Source organism: Nansenia antarctica (assembly GCF_963989245.1).
Source record: "Nansenia antarctica genome assembly, chromosome: 18".
In the NCBI taxonomy this organism is placed as follows: Eukaryota; Metazoa; Chordata; class Actinopteri; order Argentiniformes; family Microstomatidae; genus Nansenia; species Nansenia antarctica.
This window is the reverse complement of record NC_137691.1, coordinates 19,816,661-19,827,958: the sequence shown is the minus strand read 5'-3', so window position 1 is coordinate 19,827,958 and position 11,298 is coordinate 19,816,661. Positions and strand designations below refer to the sequence as shown.

General features: G+C 45.7%; 1 protein-coding gene across 1 annotated transcript in view; it reads left to right on the top strand.

Moving 5' to 3' along the window:
* Positions 1–4,189: 4,189 nt before the first annotated feature.
* Positions 4,190–11,298, top strand: part of ak8 (adenylate kinase 8) — a gene marked incomplete at both ends in the record, with an annotated part of 33,020 nt that continues 25,911 nt past the window's right edge. The window contains 4 exon segments of the mRNA XM_080548037.1: positions 4,190–4,273; positions 4,553–4,637; positions 8,899–8,948; positions 10,047–10,145. Coding sequence (XP_080404163.1) covers positions 4,190–4,273; positions 4,553–4,637; positions 8,899–8,948; positions 10,047–10,145 — 318 coding nt within the window.

Below are 11,298 nucleotides of genomic sequence, written 5' to 3'. Positions count from 1 at the left end.
AAAACCACCTCTTCTAGGCGCAGTCCTGTGTCCGACAACTTGAGAGCCTGGACGGCGGGGTCGGCGGCCTGGTCTGCAGCCATGCGCGCGTAGTCCAAACCCAGTTGGACCGCACCAACCACCGCCCTGGAGAGACAATCCGCGACCTGGTTGGACTTCCCAGCAACGTGCTGGATGTCTGTGGTGAACTCGGATATGTAGGCGAGCTGGCGCTGTTGGCGGTCGGACCACGGCTCCGCCACCTTGGACATGGCGTGCGTGAGTGGCTTGTGGTCCACGTAGGCCGTAAACTCGCGGCCCTCCAGTAAAAAACGGAAGTGTCTGACAGCAAGCCACAGCCCGAGGAGCTCCCTGTCGAATGTGCTGTACCTTTGCTCTCTGGGAGACAGCTGGCGGCTGAAGAATGCAAGAGGCTGCCAGGCGTCCCCAACCCACTGTTCGTACACCGCTCCCACAGCAAAGTCAGAGGCGTCCGTGGTGAGAGCAGTGGGTGCCGAGGGCGAGGGGTGGGCCAACATGGCAGCGCGGGCCAGGGCCGCCTTGGTGTCCTGAAAGGCTTTGACACGCTCCGCCGTCCAGTCCACCGGCTGCTTCAGAGTCTTGCCCTTCTGGGCATCGTACAGAGGCCGCAGGATGTGAGCGATGTGGTGGAGGAAGCGATAGTAGAAGGTTACCATCCCGATGAACCCCTTGAGCTCGCTGATTGTGCTGGGGCGCGGGAAAGCAGCGACAGCTTCCACCTTCGAGGGGAGGGGGGTCACCCCCTCTGCGGAGACCCGGTGCCCGAGAAAGTCGATGGTGTTCCGTCCGAACTCACACTTCGCCGGATTGACAATCAGCCCATGTTGGCTGAGCCGTGTGAAAAGGGCCCGGAGGTGGGACAGGTGCTCCTCCTCCGTGGTGCTTGCGACGAGGATGTCATCCAAGTAGACGAAGAGGAATGGTAGGTCCCGGAGCACCGAGTGCATGAGGCGTTGGAAGGTCTGCGCCGCGTTCTTCAGGCCGAACGGCATCCGCAGAAACTCGAAGAGTCCAAATGGCGTGATTACGGCCGTCTTAGGGACGTCCTCGGGGTGCACCGGCACCTGATGGTACCCCCGTACCAGGTCCACTTTGGAGAAGAAGCGTTTGCCTGCCAGGTTCGCTGAAAAGTCCTGGACATGTGGGACCGGGTAGCGGTCAGGCTTGGACGCGTCGTTGAGGCGGCGGTAGTCCCCACATGGGCGCCACCCGCCGTCTGACTTAGGGACGATGTGCAGGGGAGACGCCCAGGGGCTGCTCGAGCGCCGAACGATGCCCACCTGCTCCATATGCGCAAACTCCGCCCTGGCGATGGCCAGCTTCTCCGGGTTGAGGCGCCTGGCCCTGGCGTGGAGGGGAGGCCCCTCGGTCTCGATGTGGTGCTCCACTCCGTGTTTCACCGTGGGCGCGGAGAAGGTGGGCTTGGTAAGGTCGGGGAATTCGGCGAGCAGCCGAAGGTACTGGTCACTTTCGGCGAGCGTATTGGACCACCCGCTGTAGACCGCCTTCCCCTGCGTACAGGCGAAGGAAGCGAAAGTCTGTGAGTTGACCAGGCGCCTGTTCCCCACGTCCACCAACAGGTTGTGGGCGCACAGAAAATCCGCACCAAGGAGGGGAAATGTGACAGCCGCTATGACAAAATCCCACGAAAAGCATTGCCCTCCGAAGCACACGTCCACCGCCCTAGTGCCATAAGAGCAGATAGGTGTGCCGTCCGCGCCTGCCAACTGCGGACCACGCTCCTCCTTCGCCACATCCGATCTCTCTGCCGGAATGATGCTCCACTGGGCACCTGTGTCACAAAGGAAACTGCGACCAGAGGCGGTGTCTTGTATGAAGAGCAGCCTGTTGGTGACGCCAGCGCTCAGGGCCACTACTGAGTGCCGGCCCCGCCGTTTCCCGTCTGTCCGAAGGTGCAGGGTGAGCGGCACCGTTTGGCCTTGGCGCCAAAAGTGGCGTGGTAGAAACAATGGCCCGCAGCGTTACCCTGCTGGCCAGAAGGTCTGGCGTCATCCTTCGCTCTCCTGCGACGGTCGGGTGGCGGGGCGGCCGCGGGAGCGAGCAGGTCGGGGGACCGTTGAGGCATGGCCAAGACGAACCGGTCCGCCTCCCTGGCCAGGGCGCGGGGCTCCATGATGGCGGTGTTGGCCAGCGCCATCCTAACTTGAGCTGGCAATGTGCGCATGAACAGCTCTGTGAAGAGGATCATGGGGTCTTCTGTACCGAGCAGGTTTAGCATCCTCTCCATGCGCGCAGAAGGCCTCTCGTCACCCAAGTCCGACATGGCAAATAGGCGACGCACCCTCTCCGCAGTGGACAGTTCAAATGTCTCTAGAAGCAGGGCCTTGAGGCGCTCATATTTGTTCGTCGTCGGGGGAGCAGACAAAAAACCTACCACTCGAGCTGCGGTGGAGCTGCCCAACATTGCCACAGCATGGTTGTACCGGTCGTCGTCGTCATCGATGTCACTTTTGTTGAAATGTGCCTCTACAATAGCAAACCATGCAGCAGGCGTTGAGTCCCAGAACTCTGGTAGCTTGAGAGTGGGAGTGTGCGCACCACGCGTTACCCTGACAGGGGATGGTGATGGCTGCCGCTGGTTTGAACGTCTTCCTCGCCCGGACATTTTGCAGGATTGTAATGTTCGTTCGCTGGTTTTTGTACACAATTACGTTAACAAAAATCCACGTCGGGGTCACCAGTGTAGTGCCGGAGGAAAAAGGAAAGACGTAGGCAACGTAATGATAACTGTTTAATCAAAATAACAACTTGTACTCTCAGTACAGGACCAGAAAATAGATCACCAAAACTGTTGTGTCTAAACAGGAAGTTGCAACGTTAATAATCCTCCCCTCTGCCCCTAGTGCCAGAACTGGTTCCCTCCCACTACACAACCAACAGTAAGAGGAGAACATGAACCCATAATGTAGTCACTACAATAAATCAATTTTGGTAAAATCAAGACCCTTAATAAGTATTAAAAAGTCTTATCACGATTTTATGAGGTCTTGAATTTTGTAGGTATTTTTCTGAATTAGACTCTGTCCAAAGAGTTTGAGTCCTAAAAACTTTTAGTAAAAGTTGAATTTATTAGTTTTATTAAAAAACAAAAGATGAACCGGAAATTATGTTGTATGATTAGTGGTCTAGTCTATTGCAAACTAAAGCTGTTAAGTTAAAGGTGTCACTGATGTAAACTGTCACAGCTCCAAGTGGCGGTGAGGTCTGGAAAAATATTGACAAGGTAGGTCTTTATAAAAGTCTTAGAAAGGTATTGAAATTAACCTCCAGATTCCTGTATATACCATACACGTCAATATCTATGACGTATACATACTATACACAGTCAATTATGAATCAACAAGAACTAACTCACATATATTAAACACCTGCCGATTTCATTAAGAAACAGGGTTCACACGGGTCCTTGAAATCCTTGAAAGTTTGTGAATTTGAGAAAAGAAAAAAAAAATCTGGTGTTCTACACATTCAAGCCTCTCTTTTTAATTGTTGTCTGTGAGCGGATAGTTCCTATTATATAAACGCTCATCTAGATCTGTCTCAAGCTATGACGTGTTGGGTCCTTGAATTTGAGGGAATTGAGTCTTGAAAGTCCTTGAAAGGTGCTTGAATGTGATGTTTCAGAAGGTGTGGGAACCCTGAAGAAAGTTCTTCAAAATCTGAATTCTTTTAAAGTATATTCGCATAGGAAATTGACTTGTTGTTGTTGGTGCATAAGACATAAATAATAATAATAATAATAATAATAATAATAACTTTATTTGTATAGCGCTTTTCTTGCAAACGTTGCAGCTCAAAGTGCTTAAAAAGTGCTTATAAAGACACAGACAACAATATAATGAAAAAACAATAATAATGTAATAAACAACAGTACGTAAGCAAAAAGAGTTTAAAAAAGACAATGACAGAAAGGGGCGGTAGAACTATAATTATGTAGGCTGTAAATTAGAGTATTAGTGAAACTAATATAGACTAGGCCGACATAGATTACATGAATACTTCCTGTTAAAGTGGTTTTTCATTCATTTACAATTTCCAGCACGTGAAAACACCCCACTGCCCCCCCGCCCAGATAACACCCCACTGCCCCCCCCCCCCCCCCAGATAACACCCCACTGTCCCCCCCACTGTCCCCCCCCAGATAAGGATGGATGCCACCGCCAAGCCCCTGCGCATCCCCCCAGAGATGTCCGTCTACGCAGAGAAGCAGGAAGTCTTTGACCTGGTCCAGGTAAACACAGAGAGGCAGGTTTCTAAGCAGGCTGCTAATCTAGGACAGGCCTGGGTCTTTTATACCCTGGGTCTCTTATACCCTGGGTCTCTTATACCCTGGAGGTGTGACAGGCCTGGGTCTTTTATACCCTGGGGTGTGACAGGCCTGGGTCTTTTATACCCTGGGGGTGTGACAGGCCTGGGTCTTTTATACCCTGGGGGTGTGACAGGCCTGGGTCTTTTATACCCTGGGGGTGTGACAAGCCTGGGTCTTTTATACCCTGGGGGTGTGGTTTAGATGCTGATCACCAATCTGATGGTGGAGAAGCCAGAAGACCCCATCCTCTATCTCATCAGTCTGCTCAAGAGAGGCAGCGTGGAGGGTAAGTGTCCTTACAATAGCCCTACTACTACTATACTATAACCTACCTTACAATAGACCTACTACTACTATACTCTATAACCTACCTTACAATAGGCCTACTACTACTATACTATAACCTACCTTACAATAGACCTACTACTATACTATAACCTACCTTACAATAGACCTACTACTATACTATAACCTACCTTACAATAGACCTACTACTATACTATAACCTACCTTACAATAGACCTACTACTATACTATAACCTACCTTACAATAGACCTACTACTATACTATAACCTACCTTACAATAGACCTACTACTACTATACTATAACCTACCTTACAATAGGCCTAATACTATACTATAACCTACCTTACAATAGGCCTACTACTACTATACTATAACCTACCTTACAATAGACCTACTACTACTATACTATAACCTACCTTACAATAGACCTACTACTATACTATAACCTACCTTACAATAGACCTACTACTATACTATAACCTACCTTACAATATACCTACTACTACTATACTATAACCTACCTTACAATAGGCCTACTACTACTATACTATAACCTACCTTACAATAGACCTACTACTATACTATAACCTACCTTACAATAGACCTACTACTATACTATAACCTACCTTACAATAGGCCTACTACTATACTATAACCTACCTTACAATAGACCTACTACTACTATACTATAACCTACCTTACAATAGGCCTACTACTATACTATAACCTACCTAACAATAGACCTACTACTATACTATAACCTACCTTACAATAGACCTACTACTATACTATAACCTACCTTACAATAGGCCTACTACTATACTATAACCTACCTTACAATAGACCTACTACTACTATACTATAACCTACCTTACAATAGACCTACTACTACTATACTATAACCTACCTTACAATAGACCTACTACTATACTATAACCTACCTTACAATAGACCTACTACTATACTATAACCTACCTTACAATAGACCTACTACTATACTATAACCTACCTTACAATAGGCCTACTACTACTATACTATAACCTACCATACAATATACCTACTACTATACTATAACCTACCTTACAATAGACCTACTACTATACTATAACCTACCTTACAATATAGCTACTACTACTATACTATAACCTACCTTACAATAGACCTACTACTATACTATAACCTACCTTACAATAGACCTACTACTACTATACTATAAGCTACCTTACAATAGACCTACTACTACTATACTATAACCTACCTTACAATAGACCGACTACTACTATACTATAACCTACCTTACAATAGACCTACTACTACTATACTATAACCTACCTTACAATAGACCTACTACTATACTATAACCTACCATACAATATACCTACTACTATACTATAACCTACCTTACAATAGACCTACTACTATACTATAACCTACCTTACAATAGACCTACTAATACTATACTATAACCTACCTTACAATAGACCTACTACTATACTATAACCTACCTTACAATAGGCCTACTACTATACTATAACCTACCTTACAATAGACCTACTACTATACTATAACCTACCTTACAATATACCTACTACTATACTATAACCTACCTTACAATAGGCCTACTACTATACTATAACCTACCTTACAATAGGCCTACTACTATACTATAACCTACCTTACAATAGACCTACTACTACTATACTATAACCTACCTTACAATAGGCCTACTACTATACTATAACCTACCTTACAATAGGCCTACTACTATACTATAACCTACCTTACAATAGGCCTACTACTATACTATAACCTACCTTACAATAGACCTACTACTATACTATAACCTACCTTACAATAGACCTACTACTATACTATAACCTACCTTACAATAGGCCTACTACTATACTATAACCTACCTTACAATAGACCTACTACTATACTATAACCTACCTTACAATAGGCCTACTACTACTATACTATAACCTACCTTACAATAGACCTACTACTATACTATAACCTACCTTACAATAGACCTACTACTATACTATAACCTACCTTACAATAGACCTACTACTATACTATAACCTACCTTACAATATACCTACTACTACTATACTATAACCTACCTTACAATAGACCTACTACTATACTATAACCTACCTTACAATAGGCCTACTACTATACTATAACCTACCTTACAATAGGCCTACTACTATACTATAACCTACCTTACAATAGGCCTACTACTACTATACTATAACCTACCTTACAATAGACCTACTACTATACTATAACCTACCTTACAATAGACCTACTACTATACTATAACCTACCTTACAATAGACCTACTACTATACTATAACCTACCTTATAATAGGCCTACTACTATACTATAACCTACCTTACAATAGACCTACTACTATACTATAACCTACCTTACAATAGACCTACTACTATACTATAACCTACCTTACAATAGACCTACTACTACTATACTATAACCTACCTTACAATAGGCCTACTACTACTATACTATAACCTACCTTACAATAGACCTACTACTATACTATAACCTACCTTACTACCTTACCTTTTATATGTGTTTTTCCCGTGTTCCATTCACAAGATTACTTTCTTACAAAAACAACATACAGTATATCACATTTTCCCCTTTTTATGGGTGTGTTGGGTGGCAGTGACATTCTTCCACCACAGGTGACACTGTGTGTCCTCAGAAGGGCTTGATTCACAGCGTCACCCACCGTCTCGAACTGTCTCCTAGCAATAGCAATAAATAAATGGATGAGCAATAACTTCTTGAAGCTAAACGAGGACAAAACTGAAGTCCTACTGATTGGCCCTAAAGCAAAGAGGGATATGCTGTTTAATAATCTGGGGAAACTGACATCATGGATTAAACCTGAGGTTACAAGTCTAGGTGTTATTTTCGACTCAGACCTAAGCTTCAAGTCCCATATTAACAAGGTGACGAAAACATCATTCTTTCACCTTAGAAACATTGCTAAAGTAAGACCACTTATAAACCAAAGAGATGCTGAAAAACTGATTCATGCCTTTGTCTCAAGCCGGCTCGATTACTGTAACACACTTTTTACTGGCCTTCCTAAAAAAACGACTGCAAGACTTCAGCTCATTCAAAGCTCTGCAGCTCGACTTCTAACTAGAACCAAGAGGAGAGAGCACATTACTCCGGTCCTAGCTACTCTGCACTGGCTGCCAGTAACATGTAGGGTTGATTTTAAGGTCCTCCTCCTTATATACAAAGCCCTTAATGGGCGAGGCCCAAAGTACATTGCTAATTCCCTTGCCAATTATGTACCCTCAAGAACACTAAGATCATCTATCGCAGGTTTATTAGAGGTTCCCAGCAATAGTCAGAAGAAGATCGGGAGCGCAGCCTTTGCCAACTATGCCCCAAAGCTTTGGAACACATTACCTTTAGAGATCAGGGAAGCCAGCTCACTAAATATTTTCAAAAGAAAGCTAAAAACGCACTTCTTCAATATAGCCTTCAACTAGCTCATCTGCACCTGCCTACTGCTCATTTGCCAGCTACTGCACTTTAAATGTTTTATCAACTAGCCCTTTTTTAAAAATGTATTTTTCTTGTATTTTATTTACCTTTTACTGTGTAAGGTAGGGAGATGACCATAGAGAAGTCTTAAATATTTTCAGTCATGGATTGTTAAATGTTCTGAAGGCTCTCTTAAAAGCTCCATGAAGTCTGCGGGGCGCCTTATTGGAAAATAAAATAGTTTAGTTTAGAGTTAATCCTTTAATATTTTCAAGGCAAGTGGTAGTAAATATTTTCATAGGCAAAGGACTTAAATTGGTGTATAGAAAGGGATATGGAAAGTCAGATCTTTACCTTTTCTTTTTACTGTTTTCCCCTGCTTTTATATTCATTCTATGCATGTTTATGTTTTTATATATGTTTTTATTCCCTTTATGTTCTTATTCCTGTTGTAAAGCACTTTGAGCTGCATTTCTTGTATGGAAGGTGCTATATAAATAAAGCTTTACTTACTTACTCACCAGAGAGAAAGAACAGGTTATGAGGTTATGATGAAACTTGATGATGTCTTTTGGGCTCCGTCCAAATACAGATATCAAGATCAACAACAATCTCACGAGAAGAAGTTGTAGTAGAATAGTCTGAGCAAGTTGGGGAAGCCATTTTGTTTTCTAGTTGTTGTTTTTGTGTGACTGTCGTTGCAGTGCCCAGAGTGATGCTGCTGGGCCCCCCGGCCGCAGGGAAGACCACCATCGTGAGTCCTGCTGCCCTTTACTGCTCTCTACTGCCCTCTACTGCCCTCTACTGCTCTCTACTGCCCTCTACTGCTCTCTACTGCCCTCTACTGCCCTCTACTAACCTCTACTGCCCTCTACTGCCCCCTGCTGCCCTCTACTGCCCTCTACTGCCCCCTGCTTCCCTCTACTGCCCTCTACTGCCCTCTACTGCCCTCTACTGCCCCCTGCTGCCCCCTGCTGACCTCTACTGCCCTCTACTGCCCTCTACTGCTCTCTACTGCCCCCTACTGCCCTCTACTGTCCTCTACTGCTCTCTACTGCCCCCTGCTGCCCTCTACTGCTCTCTACTGCCCTCTACTGCACTCTACTGTCCTCTACTGCCCTTTACTGCCCTCTACTGTCCTCTACTGCCCTCTACTGCCCTCTACTGCCCTCTACTGCCCTCTACTACTCTCTACTGCCCTCTACTGTCCTCTACTGCCCTCTACTGCCCACTACTGCTCTTTACTGCCCTCTACTGTCCTCTACTGCCCTCTACTGCCCTCTACTGTCCTCTACTGCCCTCTACTGCTCTCTACTGCCCTCTACTGTCCTCTACTGTCCTCTACTGTCCTCTACTGCCCTCTACTGCTCTCTACTGCCCTCTACTGCTCTCTACTGCCCTCTACTGTCCTCTACTGCTCTTTACTGCCCTCTACTGTCCTCTACTGCCCTCTACTGCCCTCTACTGTCCTCTACTGCCCTCTACTGCTCTCTACTGCTCTCTACTGCCCTCTACTGCTCTCTACTGCCCTCTTCTGCCCTCTACTGCCCTCTACTGTCCTCTACTGCCCTCTACTGCCCTCTACTGCTCTCTATTTGCCCTCTACTGCCCTCTACTGCCCTCTACTGTCCTCTACTGCCCTCTACTGCTCTCTACTGCCCTCTACTGCTCTCTATTTGCCCTCTACTGCCCTCAACTATCCCCTACTGTCCTCTACTGCCCTCTACTGTCTTAAATGTGACTTTCTTGTGTGTGAGAGAGTGTGTTTGTCTGTGTGTGTGTGTAGTCTAACCCTGGTGTGTGTGTGTGTGTGTGTGTGTGTGTGTGTGTGTGTGTGTGCGTGTGTGCATAGGCGCGGAGGCTGTGTGAGCAGACCCAGGCCATCCACATCACCGCCAGCAGCCTGCTGCAGGAACACACTGACCTCACCTGGACCCCACAACCACCCCAGGTACACACACACACACACTGACCTCACCTGGACCCCACAACCACCCCAGGTACACACACACACACACACACACACACACACTGACCTCACCTGGACCCCACAACCACCCCAGGTACACACACACACACACTGACCTCACCTGGACCCCACAACCACCCCAGGTACACACACACACACACACACACACACACACACACACACACACACTGACCTCACCTGGACCCCACAACCACCCCAGGTACACACACAAACACACACACACACACACACACACACACACACACTGACCTCACCTGGACCCCACAACCACCCCAGGTACACACACACACACACACACCCCAGGTACACACACACACACACACACACACACACACACACACCCCAGGTACACACACACACACACACACACCCCAGGGGGCCGTTCCACTAAGCGAGATTAACTCTGATCCAAGCGATTAACTCTGATCCAGGTTTAAATAAGCTTGCGGTCGGTTCCATCAATGTGGCTCAAATAATTCGCTGCTTGGTTGCTATGCAACATATCCTTCTGAGTAATTCTGGTCCCGAGCAGACTTACAGGCTGGCTAAGGTAATGCGTGCGTCAAAAAAGGCTCACAGGCGGAAACTACATCCCGAACGACAGTTCCTCAAGTGTCTTTTAGGAAATATTAGTTCCCACTTCACACGAGATAGATAGATAGATAGTTTGACTGTGTGATAGATAGATAATTTGATAATTTGAAAGTGTGATCGATCGATAGATAGTTTGATTGTGTGATAGATAACCTGATATTTTGAAAGTGTGATAGATAGATCGATAGATAAATAAATTAAAAAGTGTAAAAAATAAAATAAAATAAATAGGTATCTCTATCAACTTGCATTGCTTTTGTCACAGCTGTCTGGCTGGCGCAGTGGTTAAGGCAACCAGCTAGAGTTCCGAAGGTTGCGAGTTCGAGACTTGATTTAAGTGATATATTTTTTTTTTACATTTAACCAAAGCCTTCATGCAAAGGCTTCAAACACCATTGTAATCGTGTCAGTTCTTGTAAATTAGCCTGCACCATAATTTTATAGCCTACATACTTTTTTAGATGAGATTTTAGATTAGATTCAGACAACGAAATGCAGTAAAAAGTGCATCTGAAGAGGG